The sequence below is a fragment of the Tachypleus tridentatus genome, chromosome 10 (assembly GCF_004210375.1).
Source record: "Tachypleus tridentatus isolate NWPU-2018 chromosome 10, ASM421037v1, whole genome shotgun sequence".
NCBI classification, from domain to species: Eukaryota; Metazoa; Arthropoda; class Merostomata; order Xiphosura; family Limulidae; genus Tachypleus; species Tachypleus tridentatus.
This window is the reverse complement of record NC_134834.1, coordinates 146,034,634-146,058,431: the sequence shown is the minus strand read 5'-3', so window position 1 is coordinate 146,058,431 and position 23,798 is coordinate 146,034,634. Positions and strand designations below refer to the sequence as shown.

Genomic DNA, 23,798 nt, shown 5'->3' with positions numbered 1-23,798 from the left:
GAGAATACTATACGTTTTATAACCCTTAGTTAGTAGATAAAGTTTTCAAAATTTCAGCATAATTTGGATTATGTTCTTCATATAGAAAGTCACTCAAAAGAATAACAGGTTTATTCTCTCCCTCTCTAGTTATTTACAGAAGTGAAAGAATCACGAAAGATATTACAACTGTTTCCCATTAGATAGGATAGCTATAGATAGTGGACAGTATTTTTTCTACTGGCAAGTTAGGTTATGGCTTTACAACAAAAGTAGCTTCAGTCATGTGGATGTGGAGATGATAAATATAAGTACACAATGCCATGTTTTCTCAGTTGGAGAAATAATTGGTAGGACTGATATATTTTGTTAGAGACAGAATTGCCAAAGAGATAGATTTTCACCAGCTTTAGAAATGATACAGAAATGAAATGAAATTGTGTAAGAACTGAGAAATAGTTTTATTACAGATTTTCATAAAATATATATTGTTCAGATCTAAATACAGCTGAAACACTTTAATTTTACTTACACTTAGGCTCTAGCTTCTACATTTAGAAATTTGAAATATAGTTCAGAGAACACAAATTAGCTTTTTTATCTCTCTCCAGATGAGGATGCAGCATGAAAGTACCTGTTAAAGTGTTAACAATTGATTGTGTTTTGTGAGGATAAAGTTTGATATTGTGTGCATAATTGTGTCCAGTCTCCTTTAATTTAGGTACTGATTTGTGATACAGTTTCCGTCAAATCTCGTATTATTTAATGGTTCCTACTCGTGATGCTGTGAGGGAACGCAAGAAAATCTAAGAATACCATAGTTTAAATTTAAATGTCCTATATATAATTCTAGGATTATTTGTACAAGCGATAAATAGCTTCATACTTTTATTTAAGTCCAAAGGTTCACAATGGGGTATTTTATAAGCGAGAAGAAAAAAAATCAAGTATACATGTGCTCTCTGTGAACTTGACGTAACATCTTGAATAGATTCTTTTGATTGACAGATTGAAACTGTTTGTTTGTTTGTTTGTTTTGGAATTTCGCACAAAGCTACTCGAGGGCTATCTGTGCTAGCCGTCCCTAATTTTGCAGTGTAAGACTAGAGGGAAGGCAGCTAGTCATCACCACCAACCGCCAACTCTTGGGCTACTCTTTTACCAACGAATAGTGGGATTGACCGTCACTTTATACGCCCCCACGGCTGGGAGGGCGAGCATGTTTAGCGCGACGCGGGCGCGAACCCGCGGATTACGATAAGGGTTGTTATTATTTTGAATTAAGCACAAAGCTACACAATGGGCTATCTGTGCTCTGCCCACCACGAGTATCGAAACCCGGTTTTTAGCGTTGTAAGTCCGCAGACATACCGCTGAGCCATTGAGGGGCAGATTGAAACAACAATTTAATAACACGATTTTATAATTATTCATTATTACGAATATGATTAGAATTCTTCTGAATTACTCACTTTATATCAGACTCGCTGAGAAATATTTAAAATGCTTTCTTTTATTTTCCGAATTAACATTGGAATACTAACAATTGAAAATAATTCAAAGTTTCAGATTTATTTATTTTTTATTCTGTGGGCAAACTTCTTTTTTAACCTCTATTTTTATTAGGTAACGCCATGAGTGTTTCTATTTCTTTTCTTTTTTGAATTGTGTTGGTCATTGAAAAATGTACTTTTTTTATTGTTGTTCAAAAGAAATATTACCGATAGATAACACATCCGAGAAGGGTAACTATCAAACTTAGTTACAAAGTTTTAGAGTTCGACAAACTTTTAAAAAGTTATTTAAACTGTTTTTCGTGTTTTGAAATTTAACAGTAACATTTCGTACGTATATTTTAACATTAAACGTACTGTAATTTTCATTTTTTTGTCCTTGTTTTAATTTTAAACAACTGCAAATCATTATTTCACACAATCCAGTTTCTAATTCCAAGTCCTACTACACGTACAAGGCGATAATGACAAGAGTCTCTGAATGCAACTGTTGACTCTAGGTCCCGTTATGGTGTTACGGTTAAAGACCCAGGTAACTAGTAATATAATTTATTAGCAATATACAAGTTAACTGTTTTTTTAAATCAGTACACACTATATTACGTATTAAGTTTTATGGTGTAGCCTGTTTATTAGACTCGGTTATTCACACAATTATTTATTACTATTTTATTAAATTATATGTACAGATATTAGCAACGGTAAGAGTGAAACCTAGAGAAGTAGTTCTACGAAATGTAAGATAAGTTGCTTAAATTGTAGTTATATTTTTTAAAGTTGTTGAAAATCAATCTTATTAACTTGTATGGCCTTATTTTTAGGATAATTTGTAACAGTTGAAAGTCGTACTACTCGCTTCTCCTAGTGCTACAATTTCGAATGAACATGTGAAATATTAATACTACTACTAGTAGTACTACAGATTTGAGTTAACGAGTGAAACAGGTAAACTAATACTACAGCTTTGACAGCAGATGAATTAGTAATAATATGACGGATCTGGCTCAACAGGTGAAGCTTTAGAACTAGCAAATATAATGGATTTGATGCAACAGGTGACGACTACTACTGCAGATTTAATGCAGCAGATGAAAGATTAATACAAATTTGACTTTTGATAACAAGTTGCTAGCATTGTTAAAATAGTATAAGAGTAACATATTGCAATAAATGCAAAGTAAAAAATAATAGGTTGCTTAATTACTTTACAATCATGCAGTTATTAATGTATATTTTATGATCAGTAAGAATAATTATAAACTTCTCATCAAACCTAGATTAAATGTGTGTATGTGTGTATATAAACTGAAAAGTAACTTGTAATTTAATGAAGTTAACTTTTAAAACAAAATAGTAAGCAGAAAAACTTAGTATTGTTAATCTTTATTTAAGAAACCTAAGCATTTGTAGTGAGTAGAATCTGTTGAATCATCAGCTTGTTGTTACTTCTGTGAACAATAGTTTTGCTGTAATTTTAATAATATCCAATGATTTTTGGTCAGTGTTATTTTGGCTTATGTTAGTCCTGAATCTATATAATATACTAGTAATATAAAATTATCTTAAAAGTGTAAAAAGTAATTAAAGGTTGTATAACATTAAACATAAGATTTATAACTAATGCTGTTAATGAAAGCACATAGTTAATTTTTTTTTTCATACATATTTAAACATTAAGAGAGTGTACAGTCAATAAAGATTCTACAAACTTGATTACAAAATTTTGTTTTTTTAACTTAAACTAGTTATTGTGTGAAATACATTTATCAATGAGAAAGCAGTTAACTAATTTTTTGTCTTTGTGTGGACCAATGAGCAGTCATAGCCTTCACGTTTTCACACTTAAGAGATTGTGAGAAAATAAGGTTGAAAATGTGTATATTATCACTGCACAGAAATTTTTAGTTTCAATTAATTTTGAAACATTTAACAACAACTCAGAAGGTTAATTTTCATAATGTCAGAAGGAATTATTGTATACTTTCAGTTATTTACAAAATAAGACACTTTTTGTTGTTATAAAAACAATCACCATTATACAAAGTTTAATTAACTAATTCTAAAATTTTCATTTTTCTGGCTTAAAATTTTGACTTAAGGCTTTCAAGGTCTTGGACATGTTTTAAATCTTTGATATTTACATATGGATGCTTCCTGTAAATATTTGAAATATTTATTCTTTTTTATATCTTTATAAGAGTTCTAATCCATAAAATAAAATTTTATATGAACAAATCCACTTAAATAATTAAAATATGATAAATATAATAAGATTCAAATACCAAGCTAATTTTTTTGTGTGTGTGAGTATTTAATAGCATTGCTACTTAATTTTGTTGATTTAATTAATAAGAGACATAACCAGTGGTGGTTTATTAACATGCACAATACACAAAAATCTTAAATCTTTTTGATAGAATAATTTATTTTCTACTGACTTAAATTTTCAGGATTGGTAAGTTAATACTAAGTGAAAGTAAATTTTATCAGAAATAATATTTGTTTTATATTTTTCTGGTAGCATATGAGTATTTCTTGAATAAAACTGAAACCTTGTTTATGTATTAAGTGATGGTACTTTTTCAAGTTTCATGTTCATTGGTTTTTACACTTCCTTGTTATTCAAATGTGTTTTAATGATGGACACCTGTGATTGAATATCAGAAGTTACAGATTTGTCCTTGTAGCTCAAAAAGTATTTTCCACAAGAAATTTAAGAGAGTGGTTATCCAATTCATTGCATTTGTTTTCTATTGTGATGATAGGTTATGTTGACAAGTGTAATTAAATATGATTGGGATTTGGTAATATGAGCATATTTACTTATCGCATGACTTTAATGAAAAACATATCTAGACCATTTTTAAGAGTTAAGTATTCTGGTTGAGAATTATAATGGAGTTGAAATATTTAGGCTCTAATTTCCAAAGAGGTTGGGTTATCCATATTCTAATTTGTAAAAAAATTGGATATCTAAGTTCTGCTTTTTGTAAGAAACATCAGGTATAAAGATTTTAATTTGTAATGGAGTTGGAGTATTGTAATTTTTAAGGAATTTGGATATTCAGGTTCTAGTTTGTAAGGGAGTTGCTCTGATCTACTATTTATCCTTCAAATTCTGTAAAAACAAAGTGATAAGTGAAGAGACTCTTGATATTTATCTCTTAAGTATTTATGTGTTACTAATTCCAAACAAATTGCACTCAAACGTGGTATATGACCTATAGAATGCAGGTGGTTTTTCCAACATACTGTTACAATGTGAGAGTATAACAGCATCATGTTAAATGGTTGTTCCATATATTAAACGACTAAGCTGACAAAGTCACTTTTTTGATATATTTTTCTGGGTGCTAAGATGTATCTACTTTTCCATAACATTGTTAAAGTTGTGAGGTTAATTTAGCAGAAGCTCAGATTTCTAGCCAAATGTATGTGTGTGTGTGTGTGTGTGTGTGTATAAACATACACACAAAGATATATAGGTAAATTTATAAACAGCATTGAACGTCTTAGATAGAACTATTGATGCTTTGGCCAGCACCTAGAGACATAGGCTTTATGTGGAGTTATTGCTTTAGTAGCCAAACCTCAATAAAGTGATTCAATTAACTTTTGAAATCACTGTAATTAGCACATTGCTGCTAACACTGTGAAAGTAAATAACAAAATAAAAACAGATATTAGAAGTTATTAAATGTTTTGTAAGAAAAAAAGGTTATAAGGTATGTGATAAACGTTATTTACATATGGAAATTACTGCTCCAATGTTTGCAAAACTTTTGACACATATTTATTAAAAAATAATACATTATCGTTTGCTATGAAATATATTTAAATCTTTCACTTGCTGAATCTGAACCTTAAGGCTGCCAGTGTTTTGTTTTTTTTTTTAAAAATTGTATCGTTTTAAGAATAGTTTTAAGCATTTTTAATAATTAATGTACAAGTCTTTGGCAGAGATGCCAACTATTTCAAACGACTGAGCGCAATGATTGTAGACAGCCCCTACAGATATCATACAACCACTGGATACAGTTTTGAGTCATCCATGTCTGTAGATCCATCTGTGGCTAAACTGTAAACACTGTTAGTAAGTATGCTTGAAATCATTTTGTTATCTTCACAACCCAACATTTGTACAATGATTGTAGTTTTGGTTCTAGCACAGCCATATTTTTTTGCTATATCAGAGTCTGGGAACATTTTTCTGAATAGATGTCCTGCATGATCGGCTACAGCTAGAGTAAATTATGAGCAATGACGAATTGCGTGAACATCACTTCTGCATTTATGGTTTCATATTCTGAATTCTTACTCATAAATGTCTTATCTGCATCGTTTTTGTCTTCGCCTGAGCCTTTTGTTGGTGAGATGCCGATTTTGTATGTCTGGAACAATCATTTATCCCGCCATGCGCCACAGAAAAATCGATGTGACAAACTGTACAAAACGCATGACTGTCACTGACTTTTGATGCAATGATCGGATATTTTGCACTATACTCTTTCCTAAATTTTTGATTCAGTTTTAGTCCTTTTAGATTTGCCAAAAACAAGACAATCTGGTGAACGAGGCCTCTTTTTTTTTTTTTTTTTTACAACTTGTGAACGATCGCATTGGTATTTCTATGCTGCTTAGAAAACAAGAAATACCTATCTACGCGAGCGCTGATTGGCTGACAAGCACTGATGACGTAACTATGGATTCCCCCACGTACCCAGTATGGAGAAGCACCGCACTCAAACTATTGGTATACGTCGGAGATACGAATATTTTTTATTATTTCAAGCACAAACATGATCATCGCAAGTAGCCATTTGGACTGTCTTTTATTTATTATCAAAATTTATTTATGTCTCACTAGAAATTTTTTTTTCGCCCCTTTCAAGTCCTGGGGGAAGAATTTATCACTTTACTGTATAGGCCTATATAATATATAATTTGGGAATTGCCACAAGTCGTAATATTTGTCTGTATGAGCGTATAGTCGCAATGTATACACCAAAATTGTAATGATTATGCTCAAATCGTAATGGTTGGCATCTCTGGTAGATGGCACTCCCCATTCATTGACAAGTACTATACATTTTACTTCGCATTTTATTGACGAATACAAAAGCATATTCTTTCTTTCTTTGTTTTTTGATATATTATAGTTTTGATAATTTGAGCGTGCCCTAGGTAGTATCATATTCGGGATGTGAATCTTAGAACTTAGGATTTGCATCATGTCATAAAAACACCACTGCACTTCAGGGACATGGGAGCACTATTCGGTCAGGTAAGAATAGCTCAAGAGTTTGCTGTGGATACTGTTAACTGGTTGTTTTCCCTCTAGTAATATCCAACAACATGTTAACAACTGCATAATGCAAATCAATCTTCTTTCAGACCACAATTCTCTGGTAACACTCTAAACGGTCATTCCAATTTAATTAATAGAAAATCACCACCATTGAATTCAAAATTAACATTAAAAATTTGAAAAACACTTCCCCTGGACATGATCAAATACCAAATATTCTTAAAAAAGACTCAATCTTCTATTACAACATCTTCCAAACATCGTGAATGTCTCACTAAAAACAGGTTATTACCCCGACACCTGGGAAAAAGCTATTATCACCACGTTTTCCAAAGAAACAAACAGGACTGATCCTGACAACTTCCGTTCCATCAGTCTGTTAAGTTGTCTTGGCAAACTGATGGAGAAAATAATATCAAATATCAAATCGCCTCCTTCATTGTTGCGAAATAAATAACATCCTTCCCGAATCTCAAAACGCTTCCAGGAAAAATAGACAAACAATAGATCACCTCACATGACAATCAGTTTACAAAGTATTCGATAACAATCAGGTAACCATAGGTGTATTTTTAGATGTTAAAAAAGTATTTGACAGTGTTTGGCATAATGCCATTAAGTATAAGTTAACTAATTTGAAAGTAAATCAAACTATCATCACATGGATACCAACCTTCCTAACATGTAGAACAGCTCAAGTAAGAGTCAACAAAACCTTGTTAAAATAACTGTAGGAGTGTCCCAAGGATCCGTCGTCTCGTTACTCCTTTACGTTATTTTCGTAGTGTCCCAAGGATCCGTCGTCTCGTTACTCCTTTACATTATTTTCGTAGTGTCCCAAGGATCCGTCGTCTCGTTACTCCTTTACGTTATTTTCGTAGTGTCCCAAGGATCCGTCGTCTCGTTACTCCTTTACGTTATTTTCGTAGTGTCCCAAGGATCCGTCGTCTCGTTACTCCTTTACATTATTTTCGTAGTGTCCCAAGGATCCGTCGTCTCGTTACTCCTTTACATTATTTTCGTAATGTCCCAAGGATCCGTCGTCTCGTTACTCCTTTACATTATTTTCGTAGTGTCCCAAGGATCCGTCGTCTCGCTCTCCTTTATCACCCGTCATTATTATACTGCCCCACTTCACTCATCACCATAAAAAGTCAAATAAAATTACATGAAAACTTCCATGTAAAAGTAAATAATCGTCCATGAGCGGGGACGAAGAGGAACCCCAACGTTCCTGACCACCCCTGTTGGGGAGAGAATTCCGCATGACTTTCCTCTCTCTAAACTAAACCCCTGCCAAGTTCGTTTCGTTTAGTTTCTAGTCTTATCAGTTCAGTATTGGAGATGGCTACATGTAACTAACTTCTATGTAGCTTTGCGCGAAACTTTTAAAAACAAATAATGACGGAAACTGTAGATATGTAGCTGATAATGACGGAAACTGTAGATATGTAGCTGATAATGATGGAAACTGTAGATATGTAGCTGATAATGACGGAAACTGTAGATATGTAGCTGATAATGACGGAAACTGTAGATATGTAGCTGATAATGACTGTAGATATGTAGCTGATAATGACGGAAACCGTAGATATGTAGCTGATAATGATAACTGTAGATAAGGCAAAATGATAATGATGGAAACTGTAGATATGTAGCTGATAATGATCGGAAACCGTAGATGTGTAAATAGATAATGATGGAAACTGTAGATATGGCGTAGCTGATAATGACGGAAACGAAACTGTAGATATGTAGCTGATAATGACGGAAACTGTAGATATGTAGCTGATAATGATGGAAACTGTAGATATGTAGCTGATAATGACGGAAACTGTAGATATGGAAATGGGATAATGACGGAAACTGTAGATATGTAGCTGATAATGACGGAAACTGTAGATATGTGAGCTGATAATGACGGAAACTGTAGATATGTAGCTGATAATGACGGAAACTGTAGATATGTAGCTGATAATGACGGAAACTGCAGATACAATGTAGCTGATAAATGACGGAAACTGTAGATATGTAGCTGATAATGACGGAAACCGTGGTAGATATGTAGCTGATAATGACGGAAACTGTAGATATGTAGCTGATAATGACGGAAACTGTAGATATGTAGCTGATAATGACGGAAACTGTAGATATGTAGCTGATAATGACGGAAACTGTAGATATGTAGCTGATAATGACGGAAACTGTAGATATGTAGCTGATAATGACGGAAACTGTAGATATGTAGCTGATAATGACGGAAACTGTAGATATGTAGCTGATAATGACGGAAACTGTAGATATGTAGCTGATAATGACGGAAACTGTAGATATGTAGCTGATAATGACGGAAACTGTAGATATGTAGCTGATAATGACGGAAACTGTAGATATGTAGCTGATAATGATGGAAACTGTAGATATGTAGCTGATAATGACGGAAACTGTAGATATGTAGCTGATAATGACGGAAACTGTAGATATGTAGCTGATAATGACGGAAACTGTAGATATGTAGCTGATAATGACGGAAACTGTAGATATGTAGCTGATAATGACGGAAACCGTAGATATGTAGCTGATGATAATGACGGAAACCGTAGATATGTAGCTGATAATGACGGAAACTGTAGATATGTAGCTGATAATGACGGAAACTGTAGATATGTAGCTGATAATGACGGAAACTGTAGATATGTAGCTGATAATGACGGAAACTGTGAGATATGTAGCTGATAATGACGGAAACCGTAGATATGTAGAAATGAGATAATGACGGAAACTGTAGATATGTAGCTGATAATGACGGAAACTGGTGATATGTGAAAGCATAATGACGGAAACTGTAGATATGTAGCTGATAAATGGAATGGAAACTTTCTTAGATATGTAGCTGGATAATGACGGAAACCGTAGATATGTAGCTGATAAATGACGGAAACTGTAGATATGTAGCTGATAATGACGGAAACTGTAGATATGTAGCTGATAATGACGGAAACTGTAGATATGTAGCTGATAATGACGGAAACTGTAGATATGTAGCTGATAATGACGGAAACCGTAGATACAGAAATTGATAATGACTGAAACCGTAGATATGTAGCTGATAATGACGGAAACTGTAGATATGCAGCTGATAATGACGAAACCGTAGGCGAAATAGATATAATGACGAAACTGTAGATATGTAGCTGATAATGACGGAAACTGTAGATATGTAGCTGATAATGACGGAAACCGTAGATATGTAGCTGATACTAACTTTAAAACGTAGATATGGGGCCGATAAATGACGGAAACCGTAGATATGTAGCTGATAATGACGGAAACCTGTAGATCTGTAGATATGTAGCTGATAATGACGGAAACTGTAGATATGTAGCTGATAATGACGGAAACTGTAGATATGTAGCTGATAATGACGGAAACTGTAGATATGTAGCTGATAATGACGGAAACTAGGATATGTAGCTGATATGTGGAAACTGATATGTAGCTGATAATGACGGAAACTGTAGATATGTAGCTGATAATGACGGAAACTGTGTAGATATGTAGCTGATAATGACGGAAACTGTAGATATGTAGCTGATAATGACGGAAACTGTAGATATGTAGCTGATAATGACGGAAACTGTAGATATGTGATAATGACGGAAACTGTAGATATGTAGCTGATAATGACGGAAACTGTAGATATGTAGCTGATAATGACGGAAACTGTAGATATGTAGCTGATATGACGGAAACTGTAGATATGGAATACTGTAGATATGTAGCTGATAATGACGGAAACTGTAGATATGTAGCTGATAATGACGGAAACTGTAGATATGTAGCTGATAATGACGGAAACTGTAGATATGTAGCTGATAATGACGGAAACTGTAGATATGTAGCTGATAATGACGGAAACTGTAGATATGTAGCTGATAATGACGGAAACTGTAGATATGTAGCTGATAATGACGGAAACTGTAGATATGTAGCTGATAATGACGGAAACTGTAGATATGTAGCTGATAATGACGGAAACTGTAGATGTAGCTGATAATGAGCTGATAATGACGGAAACTGTAGATATGTAGCTGATAATGACGGAAACTGTAGATATGTAGCTGATAATGACGGAAACTGTAGATATGTAGCTGATAATGACGGAAACTGTAGATATGTAGCTGATAATGACGGAAACTGTAGATATGTAGCTGATAATGACGGAAACTGTAGATATGTAGCTGATAATGACGGAAACTGTAGATATGTAGCTGATAATGACGGAAACTGTAGATATGTAGCTGATAATGACGGAAACTGTAGATATGTAGCTGATAATGACGGAAACTGTAGATATGTAGCTGATAATGACGGAAACTGTAGATATGTAGCTGATAATGACGGAAACTGTAGATATGTAGCTGATAATGACGGAAACTGTAGATATGTAGCTGATAATGACGGAAACTGTAGATATGTAGCTGATAATGACGGAAACTGTAGATATGTAGCTGATAATGACGGAAACTGTAGATATGTAGCTGATAATGACGGAAACTGTAGATATGTAGCTGATAATGACGGAAACTGTAGATATGTAGCTGATAATGGAAACTGTAGATATGTAGCTGATAATGACGGAAACTGTAGATATGTAGCTGATAATGACGGATAGATATGTAGCTGATAATGACGGAAACTGTAGATATGTAGCTGATAATGACGGAAACTGTAGATATGTAGCTGATAATGACGGAAACTGTAGATATGTAGCTGATAATGACGGAAACTGTAGATATGTAGCTGATAATGACTGGAAACTGTAGATATGTAGCTGATAATGACGGAAACTGTAGATATGTAGCTGATAATGACGGAAACTGTAGATATGTAGCTGATAATGACGGAAACTGTAGATATGTAGCTGATAATGACGGAAACTGTAGATATGTAGCTGATAATGACGGAAACTGTAGATATGTAGCTGATAATGACGGAAACTGTAGATATGTAGCTGATAATGACGGAAACTGTAGATATGTAGCTGATAATGACGGAAACTGTAGATATGTAGCTGATAATGATAATGAGCGGAAACTGTAGATATGTAGCTGATAATGACGGAAACTGTAGATATGTAGCTGATAATGACGGAAACTGTAGATATGTAGCTGATAATGACGGAAACTGTAGATATGTAGCTGATAATGACGGAAACTGTAGATATGTAGCTGATAATGACGGAAACTGTAGATATGTAGCTGATAATGACGGAAACTGTAGATATGTAGCTGATAATGACGGAAACTGTAGATATGTAGCTGATAATGACGGAAACTGTAGAACTGATAACTGTAGATATAGATAGCTGATAATGACGGAAACTGTAGATATGCGGCTGATAATGACGGAAACTGTAGATATGCGGCTGATAATGACGGAAACTGTAGATATGCAGCTGATAATGACGGAAACTGTAGATATGCAGCTGATAATGACGGAAACTGTAGATAACTGATATAGCTGATAATGACGGAAACTGTAGATATGTAGCTGATAATGACGGAAACTGTAGATATGTAGCTGATAATGACGGAAACTGTAGATATGTAGAAACTGTAGATGTAGCTGATAATGACGGAAACTGTAGATATGTAGCTGATAATGACGGAAACTGTAGCTGATAATGATAACTGTAGCTGATAATGACGGAAACGGATAATGACGGAAACTGTAGATATGTAGCTGATAATGACGGAAACTGTAGATATGTAGCTGATAATGACGGAAACTGTAGATATGTAGCTGATAATGACGGAAACTGTAGATATGTAGCTGATAATGACGGAAACTGTAGATATGTGGCTGATAATGACGGAAACTGTAGATATGTAGCTGATAATGACGGAAACTGTAGATATGTAGCTGATAATGACGGAAACTGTAGATATGTGGCTGCATTTTGTTAAATTATTTTATATTAGTTTGAAGTATTACCAGTGATCGTTACTTTAAAACATGTTCCTGCTTACGAAACATTAACTGTGACGTTGTTGTTAATTAGAAAGAGAATTATAAAGTAAGAGTTTCATTTAAACATGAACCCAGTCTACAAGATCACCAGTTTCATTTAGTGTTATACTAAGTTGCGTGTGTTTAAAAACATTTGAAACACAATCATCCAAAAGTCATCCGAAGGTCGTGCTTGGTTATTGCATTAAATCATGCTTATATGATTATATTTTACAGATTGAGCTAATGGTGCAAATTAGTTGAGAATATTGATACGAAATGTTCTTTTGGGAGGAAGACATTTTGATTTTCACTAAAAGTGTTGCGACTCGCTATAGCGGTGCCATGCCTCTATAAGTGATTTAAACGCACGAGCATGTTTAATAACATTTGGCTTCTTCTGCAACGACTCGTGTATAATCATCACCTTCGTAACTTTTCAAACCGAGCATTTAATGGAGGATATCCAGTATATCCAAAATAACCATCTGCACCGAGTGGAATGTTTGTGAATTCAGTGTTGAAACTAGTTAGATCTCGTACTTATAAATTAGCTAAATTTTTCGTTCCTATTCTAAATTCACTCACTTCCAATGAGTTTACAGTTAAAGAATAATTTTTCTTTGCACAAGAACTTTGTAAAATTAATAATGCTGGTCAATATTTATTTATTACTTTTGACATTGAATCTTTATTCACAAACATCTACCCTTCTCTGGGGTCACTTCTACAGTGATTTAACTGATTCTTAAAAGGTGGGGCATGAAATGGTTGTACTTTTAATAGTATTTTGTAACGTGTATATTCTCAAGGCTGTCCATCATATTATTATTACTTTTCTGTTAAACAACTGAGATCAAACCGTCCTTCCATGATTGATTGTAGGCATAAAATAGTGTATCATTTCACTTGAATTTGACCGTTAATTTAATAATTGCTTTTTGTATAGAAAAGTGTTGGAAGTGAAGTTGCTTAAAGCAAGTAAATTATAGAAGCTCGTGTCGTTAGCATAACTCAGTATTGTTTAGTGAACATTTCCTGAGTACACATGGCTACTGAACTTGTTTTACAACAACAAGTTGCCATCAGTGCCATTACGTCTTATAACTTGTTCTGCAGTAAAATTCAGGTCGTCAGCATTGCAGCGATTTGCTTATAGAATACACTCTTAACATAGATTTCTGTAGTTCTTTTTTTACATTAGAAGTTCTGGTCATCAGTGTGACAATATATTCCTTGGTTAATATCACAGTAATAGACATCAGTAGAGTTCGTTTTACAGTAGAAGTTTCAGTCAACATGATAACGTTCTGTTTAGAGAACAGCGTCATAAATAGACTTTTACACAGCTCGTATCATAATAATGTTGAAATTATAAACGTGATGACACTTTTAATAAAGAACGCCATTTTTAGAACAGGCGACTACATAACTCCTTTCACAGTTTTAAAGTTTAGCTCGTCAGCTTGAACTGCTTGTTTAATTATATATATATAAAGACTTTGTTATTGAAGAGAAGTACAAATCGTTGGCTTGACGTAGTTTGTTTTACAATAAAAATTCAGGTCATAAGCATGACTTTGAGTTCATTAATGAACATCATCCTAATAAAATCACCTGTTAGTTCGTCACCATAAAGTCGTCTTATTATGTGAACATCACTTATTACACAGGTGTCGACTTGTCGATAGTAAAATGCCATACTTTATTGACCAGGGCAAGTGTTGTTAGTAGTATGTCATATTTATATAATGGCGTAGAGAATAGAACGGTTTGTCCTGTATGGTTATTCACGGTATAACGTGGGTAAGCGTTACTTGTGGTATATTGTGATAGAGAGGTTAGGTTGCAGTAGGATATTTCAACTGGAACCCACCTGATGATGCAAGAGCTTATTAATTACCCCTCGTTAGGGCTACTTTTTCTTCATCAGCAGGATTGAGAAGGCAACAGTTTTTCGTGATCATTTAATGTATTTCATCACTTTCTGAATCTTTGGTTCGGATTATTCTCAAACTCGGGGCTTCAGTGAGCCGCAAGTTTTATTTGACAACTTAAGATTTACTATGTACGTATATATGTAGAAAATTTTAGAAGAAAAAACTATATATGTTGGAGTGTAAAAGTAACGCACGTAGAATAGCGGTTTAATTCTAAAAGAATTGTGTTGACTAATGTAGATTGAACATTTGTAATCACGCATTTTATTCAACTTGTACTTACGCATTCAGAGCTCATGCAAACATAGTAAAAGAGGTGAAACACTCCATACGTACACGCCCTTGTTCTAAGTTTTAGTTAATAATTGAAAGTACGATCATTCTTAACTTGCATATGTTCAGTGATCTCTGTCCGCATGTCTGACAGTCTGTGAACCAGTTTGATGTATCTGTCAACACGCATCTGTTAATATATTACTTTTCTGCTTTTTTCTGTTTGTATAGATGCCTGCAAACTATTGGTCCAACCTTTTATGTAACCACGCATTTGACTCGTGGTTAATTTGTACCTCTCTCTTTGTCCATCACAAGTTCTACCTTTATGCTTGAATACATTATATCGATCTCTTATATTGTGTTTCTCTATTATTTCTATGCAACTAGTATTCTGTTACACTTTTAACTACCTGGTTTGCTCTGAATTCACAAGATAAATAAAAAAAATGGGAATTTTAAAAGCTACAAATAGGGGTGTAAAAAAAAAAGTAAAGAAACAAGGCTGGAGATACTGTACACATTATTTACTCAAACTACAAACTTGTATTTTGACTCCATAATGTGACCTAGAATTACACTTGATGAAGTCAAAATAGGGATTTGTAGTGTAAACAATGTCTACAGTATGTCGAGTCTTTTTTTCCTTTTTCGACCCTGTTTGCAGGTTTTTAAATTCCCAATTTTTATTTATTTCGATTAATGGCTTTTGTATGCTCAGTTACGGGCATAGGATTACTCGATATGGTAGCTAACTTTATATATTGTAATTGTGCTAAACATAGCTAGTTGATAGCTGATTCGATTTATGATGATGTACTGTAGTTGTTGGTGTTTTGATCGCATTAGTTCGAAATCTAAAGTGTTAAGCTACAGCTAGGGATTGCCATAGAAACTTGTGTGAATATATAATGAGCATTTATAGTTTCTGTGTAATTAAATTCTATATATACAATGCATAGTATATATTCTAGATATACGCCTAGAATAAAACATAACCCCCACTCAGTGCGTATACAATTTTACCAGTGGGAAAGTAGCCTTTCCCAATAAAACGTGCGTCTAGAACATTCTTAAACATCTCTTTAAATAAACCTGTGTGTCTTTTTAAGTAATTAGTCTACGAACACGTGTTACAAATTTTATATTATGTGTAATTATATTTTTTACCCCTTCAAATAATATGTAATATATAGGTTTGCTCATTAACTACATCAATTATATAGTGTATAAAGCGTCTAGTGTCTATATGTTAGTCATCTAATGTTTATCTCTTATTGGCTAGTAATTCATGTTTCGCCCTCTACTCAAGAGAGCTTTAATGGAACATCAGATATTTTTAAGAAAACTGATTTCGAGGGTAAAAATAACATTGTTACACTAAGATTAAGATTTTTTTAGATCATGTAAAATACAGAAGAAACCAATCGACTTTTCAATACCCCTATGATCTTCACAGTATCTTATTTAATATTTTACAAATGGTTTGGGTGCAACATACAAAGCTGTTTTTGTTGCAAGCTGACAAGAGAATAATAATAATTACAGACGAGCCGTTTTGAGGAGAATTTCTTTTTATAGTGACTTTAACATGATGTGTACTTACTTGTACATTTTTATCTGTGTAGGATTATTATCTGTGTTTTATTATTGTTTGAACTCGGTCTTTACTGTTTAAAGTGCTTTTTGCCCAAACGTTTTGTTGCGGTCATTTGAAGCTCCCTGCTGGTGTTGTTTGGTATCTGGCTGGATTTTCTTTACAAATCGTCACACAATGGTGTAACGTGACATTTTTCAAAAGAACAATTGAATTTGGTTACAAAATAGTGTGATGTGACAGACTATTTATAATATTTCTTTATACTTTTAGCTGAGCGCATGCAAGACTGTGGATCCCAAGCTTCTTTGGTTCCGTCCTGTTACTACAAAGAATATAAATAAGCCGTGCTGTGAGAGCATTGTATAAGTGACAGTCAAATTCGAGTAGTGTATTCTAGGAGCTGGCACTTGGTGGTATTGAGTAGCTGCTTTCCTCCTAGCTTATAACATATGAATTAAAAATGGTATAAACAGTTCTTGAGTAGCTTTGTGCGAAATTAAATAAAAACAACTATATATTCTGTGTAACTGTTGCTGTATTCTGAATAGGTATTTCTATATTTTATAGAAACATTTCCTTACATTCTATATAGATAATTCAATATTATATTTAAATATAATTTAATAGGTAATTTTATAATCCATAGATATATTGTTTATAGTATCTTAAAATTCAAGTTGGAAGAGGTAACCTCATTCTAGAATTGGATATGTGCTTTACCTATATAATACACAGTTATGAAATAATTTCTATTGTTTATCTTTGTTGCTACAGTCTTATTAGACGAGGCGTTCAGAATGAGAAAATTGTAATAAATCGAATGCGACTATAAAATTCATGTAAAATCGCTTAAAGGGATACTAAAAAATTTAGAATAGGTGTTCAACATTTAGCAAATATTGAACGATTGTTGTGGTTACTAAGTTTAGCTGTTACATTGTAACGGGTTATTAATTTTGCTTTAAATGAAGGAAATACGTTTTATTGATGCTTTTACACAATAGAAGTTAGTTGTAGATGTGATTTCAGTAGGGCCGTAACGAAGGGTAGAATTTGACCTTCAAAGATTCGAACCTTCTGTTGTATCAATTTGCATAATATGCTGATGACGTCACTGTAACTACTGATTTATATTTGATTGAAATACCTTTTATTTCATGTCTAATCCATATGAACGAAATAAAACTCTCATGTGATTTAAGTAATATATAGAGTAGTAATCATGTTCAAAATTTTGAAGAACTTCATATAATTTAACACTACAGATCTTTATTTCCTACTCACTATTCCAAGCAGCTTAACGGTTAGTCTTTTTAACATAAAATCCCCAATAAATTGAACGTGCTAACTATACATATTAAACATATAACAGCTAAACAGAGCTGAGTAACATTAACAGTTCGAATAGAAAGTAAATACGAATCTTCAACTGTAATAAAAAGTTACAAGAGAGGAGTTATTATCAGCCACTTTAGTAACATTATTCTGCCTTCAGGAGGAGATAGTGTGTAGAGTTATCGGCGCCCCTTTTTCAACATTAATCTGTATTTTATCTTTATTCCTATTTTCCATAAGATTTCTCTCGCATTATGAGCGTTAGGCATTCAATACATACCATCTAAGAAGCAATGCAGCTGCTATCGCGTTTCAATATTTCATTTTAATATTTGAAGCTAAAATAAAAACGTATAAATAATATATGTGCAGAGATAACGAATTTCATATACAACATCAAAATTTAATCATTTAAGTTTTTCTTTAATTATAGGAAAATACAAACGTATGTAACTATACTGAGATAACCAAATACGGGAGTTGAATTATACGTCTTTAGTATGACTGATTAACTTAGCTGACGTATATTTAACGTAGATATTTAAAATTGGTTCCACATATTTGGCGGCCTGGCGTGGCCAGGTGGTTAAAGCACTCGACTTGTAATCTGAGGTCGCCGGTTCGAATCCCCCTCACACCAATCGTGCTCGCCCTCCCAGCCGTGAAGTCGTTATAATGTTACGATTAATCCCACTATTTGTTGGCAAGAGTAGCCCAAGTGTTGGCGATGGGTGGTGATGACTAGTTGCCTTCCCTCTAGTCTTACACTGCTAAATTAGGGACGGCTAGCGCAGATAGCCCTCGAGTAGGTTTGCGCGAAATTAAAAAACAAGCAAACAAATAAACAAACCAATCCACATATTTGAACATCAAGTGGAGTACTCTGTTGGGTATGATTTCCGTTCTGGATGCAATAGTTAGCATAATTCCCAGACTAAAAAGTTCTAAATATGCAACAAGGACTTTCATATTTGGGTAGTGGTGTTGAGATCTTGTTGTGTTCTAGATCTGACCTGATTTCAACGAAATGCAACTTTATGTGAAATCAGGATTTTAGATCTGGATGATGGTGTTTCAGCTCTGTCTTGTTGATCAAACTCGGATCTGGAATTTCCACTTGGGTGTTTTTACGTTACTAGTTTTCAGAACCGAAGTAACAGTTAATTGTCTTTCTTTGTGCGGAAGGTAATCACCAATAGTTACTTTAATTGTGTTATATTTTATGTTGTGGTTTCAATGTTTCATTTTAGACTCTGCTGGAATTGTTCATGAAGCTATCCTGGATTTAGCCTGCTAGGGACCAGAGAAGACTCATGTTTATACTACTAGTTGGATCGTAACAGTAATAATCGAGATTACGTACAAAATCTGTACTCTGTTGTCCGTTTGAGATATGGAATCTTTCGACTCCTCCGACCTCTCTCCTGAGTTCAGTGAGTGGCTGTACTGGCGTGTTAATCCACCAGTTTTAACTGGAGAAATTGAAGCTTTCAGCGAGACAATGAAAAGTAATTATTGCAAACTTACTGGTGATACAGTAAATACCGGTGGCAATGAAGTTTGCTTCAAAGATAACGAGTGTAGTGATGCGTGCGAGTTTCCCGCGATTCGGCCCGCATCTATTTTTGATGACGTCGCAATTCCTGATGACGTAATTAAACACCGTAAATGCTTTGAAAACTTGTCACGGTTGCATTTTGATGAGGGGAAAGATGGAAAACTCGAACAAATTGTTCTTAATTTTTCCCGGGCTGATAAAGTTAAAAGCGGCGGTATTGTTTCTGACAAAAGGCAACACGAACAAGGCCGCAAGTGTATGTCATGTATGTCGCCCACATTTGGGAGTGAAACGTTTTTGGCGCACTCACCCATGATCGTCGACTGTGGCCACATTGATTATATTTATCCACCCACGAAGTATATTTCGTCACAGCTTCACAGCTCTGCAGATGTCATTCCATGTTGCTCAGTAGGAGCATGCGCTGACAATAATAATGAAGTTTTCGGAGCTACGAATTGTGATTTGTGTGAGAGTGTTAATGAAGATTACGTAGAATATAAATCAGCAACTTATCCCCATACTTTCTCTTCAAAAAAGTGTCATTGTGAGGCCACGCCAACCGGCAGCTTTCCTGAGCTAACATGTAGGAGATGCAGGCGAGCCAACTGTGCGTTCTTTCACAGGTGTAACGTTGATAGGGCGTGTGCAGACGATCAGTACGAAAAGACAATGGGAAATCTGAGTAGTCAGCAAACTGAAAAGAAAGGGAAATGATCACCAGCTAAACTTCAAGTAGGGCAAGTTGAAGTGAAAGCCAGTCCTTCTAAGTTCAGACGAGGCAAAGATCTTACAGGCAAGAAGTCAGAGGAAAGTAGTGCTGCTGTAATCAAACAAGAAGTTAGTAAAACAAAGAAACTGCCAGATGATGAAGTTAAACCTCAAGTTCATGTGCCTTTTCAGACCAGTTCCACTACAGTTGCACAGTATCTCTCTGCAGAGCCGTGGAAAGCTTCAAAAGCACTGGTCACGGTATCGAATTTTCATACTACTGCAGACACGACTCCTAGCACAGAAAGCTCAATATCAAGCTCCCAGTGTGTAGATACGGTGAGTCACCTCACGACACCCGACGAACATGCTACTGAGGACAATACTGTGTCAGAGGTGGAATCCTTGTTAGACGTCCCTATGCCTGAAGATGCTTCTGTTGTGTTAGATACTTTGAACAACGAAACTGACCTTAATGGGGAATCCAAGCTAGAAGCAGTATCTGAGAGTACAACTCCTGTAGCAGTCCAGTCATATCCTGGAACCCCAGATGACCAACTAGAGGTTTACCATGGGTTATCTGAAGCACAGCAGTCTCGTTACCACTCTATGAATAATGTGGAATATATCAAAACATGTATCCCTTATGGATATGGGAGCCTTGGAAGAAGAGAAAGTTATTTATAGTACACCAAAGGATGGGTATGCCAGTAATACTAGATCATCTAAGGAGGTCAGCATTGGATCTCTTAAAAGTGCTTTCACTGTTACTCAACACAAGAAGGTTATTCTGCCTCCACATAAATTCAGCACCCCACCTGCAGCAGGTGGTGCTAAACAGGATTTCTCAAACTCTGAGGAGGTCTTAAGGCCAGTCTCACTTTTTACAAATAGTGAAAGTCGGCTGTCAACCAGTCGTCGCTTCTCTTCCCAAGGTGGTGTCCCTCCTTTAGATGGAAATGTCTTGAGAAAGGTAGCCTCATTAACTCTAGATAAAACCACCTTAGAGTCTAAAGTGAAGAGGCCAAAGTTTGTTCCAGAAAAGCTAGACTTCAGTCTGTATGAGAAATTTGAAGGTAAGTTACAATAGTGTTTTATGTTTTTGGAAGATTATGGAGAGAGAATTTTGTAAGGATTAAAAATTGAAGCTGCAGTAGTATCCATATGATAGTTAATTATATGAGATCTATATTAATTTTATATTTGTAGCTTCAGTAAGTACTCAAATGTTCTGGTTTTCATATGTACAATGAAAGTTTAGTTTCATGAGTTTACCTTATAACATTTCTATAAACTTGTTAGCATCCATACCTTTTAAACACTGAAACTATATACTTAAATGCATTCAATTAATGTTGATAAAACATGATGTTATCTTGCAAAAACAAACTGTTCAAATCATATCTTGTTAGAACTGCTAAATTTGTCTGGCATTTACAAGGTACAATGTTTTCAAATACCTGACATTGGTGCAAGAGATTTAAATTGTAGAAGTAAGTATAACTTATTCTATGAAAAATAAAAATTTCAATACAGATGTAAAAATATAAACTTGTAATACTACTTTCATCCTTAAATTTGCCATGTTTACCTTTATATAGCTAACTGCTCACATTGATAAGAGATACTACGTAATAACATTCAAGAGTAACATTAGGTAAGAACTGGCATGTTCTTATTGAATTAGTATTATCATTATTATTTATGAACTATGGCTGTATAATAAATTTTGATAAATTATTATAAATACTTCTTTATTCTTAGTTCTGTGCTTTTATTCTTATGAAATAAATAAGTTATATTCTACAGTACAGTTGAACCTCATTGTGAAAAAACATGGAAGTATATTGTGTATATAATTATTGAAGATATCAATACATTTGAACCTCATCAGGGAGAAAAATGGGAGTATGTTGTATACTTATTATAGGTGTCAATAAATTTAAACTTCGTGCAGAAGAAACATGGGAGATATAAAGATATTTAAACTACATTTGAGAGAAACATGGGAATATGTTCTACATTTAAGGTAAGGGTCAGGACATTTAAACCTCATGTAGGAGAAAGGTGGGAGTGAGTTATATTTATTGTAAGTGTCAAAGTATTTAAACATCATCTGAAAAAAGCATAAAATGCATTATATCCTTACTCTAGATATTAAGGCATGTAAACCACCAGGAAGGAGATCTGTGTTTTTTTTGTTAAAACTTATTTATTGTTATATAGTGAGAAACCTTTGATGATTGTCTATCTTCTCTGTAGTGTGTATTTAGTGAGAATTTTACATCAATTTCAAAAGTATTTTTTTCTTTTGTGCTCTTAACATGCAAGAACTTTTAAATATAAAGTGAATGTTATTCAGTTGAAATGTGTATAAAAGTGTTTTTGGTTCATCATATCTCTTGAATATTTATCTTTGTTTTGGTTGATTTATGAATTATCTTCCTGAAAATGTATTATAATTTTATACATTGTTTTTTTAGAAGTGTACAATGATATTTTCAGACAGTCCTCTTAGATGTAGAACATATTTCTGTGATTATAGACAGGCACTCGAGTGTTGAAATAAAATGGTGATTAGTTAAATTTTATTCATTCTCTTGACTTACTCCGTTTAGGTCAAATACTGATCAACTGCTTTTGTTTTGCTTTTCCTGATGGGCATTACCTTTATAGTAAGCTGAACAAACAAGACCTTAAAATCCTTGGAGCACAGTTTTGTACTCATTTGTTAGCTGCTGGAGTGTTGTGTCAGATTGAAGATGAAAATGTTCCTTTAGAAGTCCTTTTTAGAGTGAGTTGATTATAGATTTACTTTAAGGCAATTGTCAGGTATGTACACACACACACACACACACGCTCAAAATTCTTTACATTAGGTGCCTGTGATTTGTTGGTGATAAATTTCAGCAATAAACAAACAACATAGTCTACTTGTTTTAAAATAATACATTAAAACAAGTCAAACATATAGATACAAGTATTTGTTACACAATTTATTACCCAAGTCGTATCCAGTGCTTTAAATAACTCTCTTTTTGTCAAATGTATCTGGTCATTCCTTAAGTAATGTCCAATTTTAGGTTCAGAAAAAAGAGAAAGAATTTCAAATGCTTTTAATGTTAGTTAATCAGTAATGTGTCTTCCATTATAATTAATAACTTCCTGTCAACGATTCACAAGCTTTTAAATGCCACTTCTTTAAAGTACTTGAAGTTTGGAGGAAAAGAATGTAGAGAGGGTAGTTTTAACATCTTCATGTATTCTAAGCTCTTTTTCCATTGAGATAGTTCTGCAAACTTTGGAATAGATGATAATCATATGGGCAAGGTCTGGAGAATAAGGAGGATGTGGAAGTTTTTTGTAATCTAGCTCTTCATTCTTTGCAGATGTGATCCTTGCTGTATGGGGCCGTGCATTATCCTGGTGTAACACAACACTTATGATTAATCAAAGCAGGTCTCTTCTCTTTCAGTGCAACATTCAAGCACTCTAAAAATGACTGTTGACAATAGAAGTCTGATGTAATCATTACATTGAGTAGCAGCAACTCAAATTGGATCACACC

The 23,798-nt window shown here is 34.0% G+C and overlaps 2 protein-coding genes across 2 annotated transcripts in view; both read left to right on the top strand.

The window, feature by feature from the left end:
- The first annotated feature begins 1,743 nt into the window (after nucleotides 1-1,743).
- LOC143230546 (uncharacterized) lies at nucleotides 1,744-20,263 on the top strand. The gene is made up of 2 exons (XM_076464299.1): nucleotides 1,744-2,025; nucleotides 19,212-20,263. The coding sequence occupies exon 2, from the start codon at nucleotides 19,355-19,357 to the stop codon at nucleotides 20,234-20,236; it is 882 nt and encodes a 293-aa protein (XP_076320414.1). The 5' UTR covers nucleotides 1,744-2,025; nucleotides 19,212-19,354; the 3' UTR covers nucleotides 20,237-20,263.
- Nucleotides 20,264-21,164: 901 nt separating this feature from the next.
- LOC143230545 (uncharacterized) overlaps nucleotides 21,165-23,798 on the top strand; it is a 53,786-nt gene continuing 51,152 nt past the window's right edge. Inside the window, exons 1-3 of the mRNA XM_076464297.1 lie at nucleotides 21,165-21,306; nucleotides 21,832-21,887; nucleotides 22,907-23,024. Of these exons, the coding sequence (XP_076320412.1) occupies nucleotides 21,292-21,306; nucleotides 21,832-21,887; nucleotides 22,907-23,024 (189 nt within the window). The 5' untranslated portion in view covers nucleotides 21,165-21,291. The remainder of the gene's footprint in view (nucleotides 21,307-21,831; nucleotides 21,888-22,906; nucleotides 23,025-23,798) is intronic.

Bases quoted from the DNA above. Each gene is read 5' to 3' on its own strand.
- LOC143230546 (XM_076464299.1), top strand. From the start codon at position 19,355: ATGGAATCTTTCGACTCCTCCGACCTCTCTCCTGAGTTCAGTGAGTGG.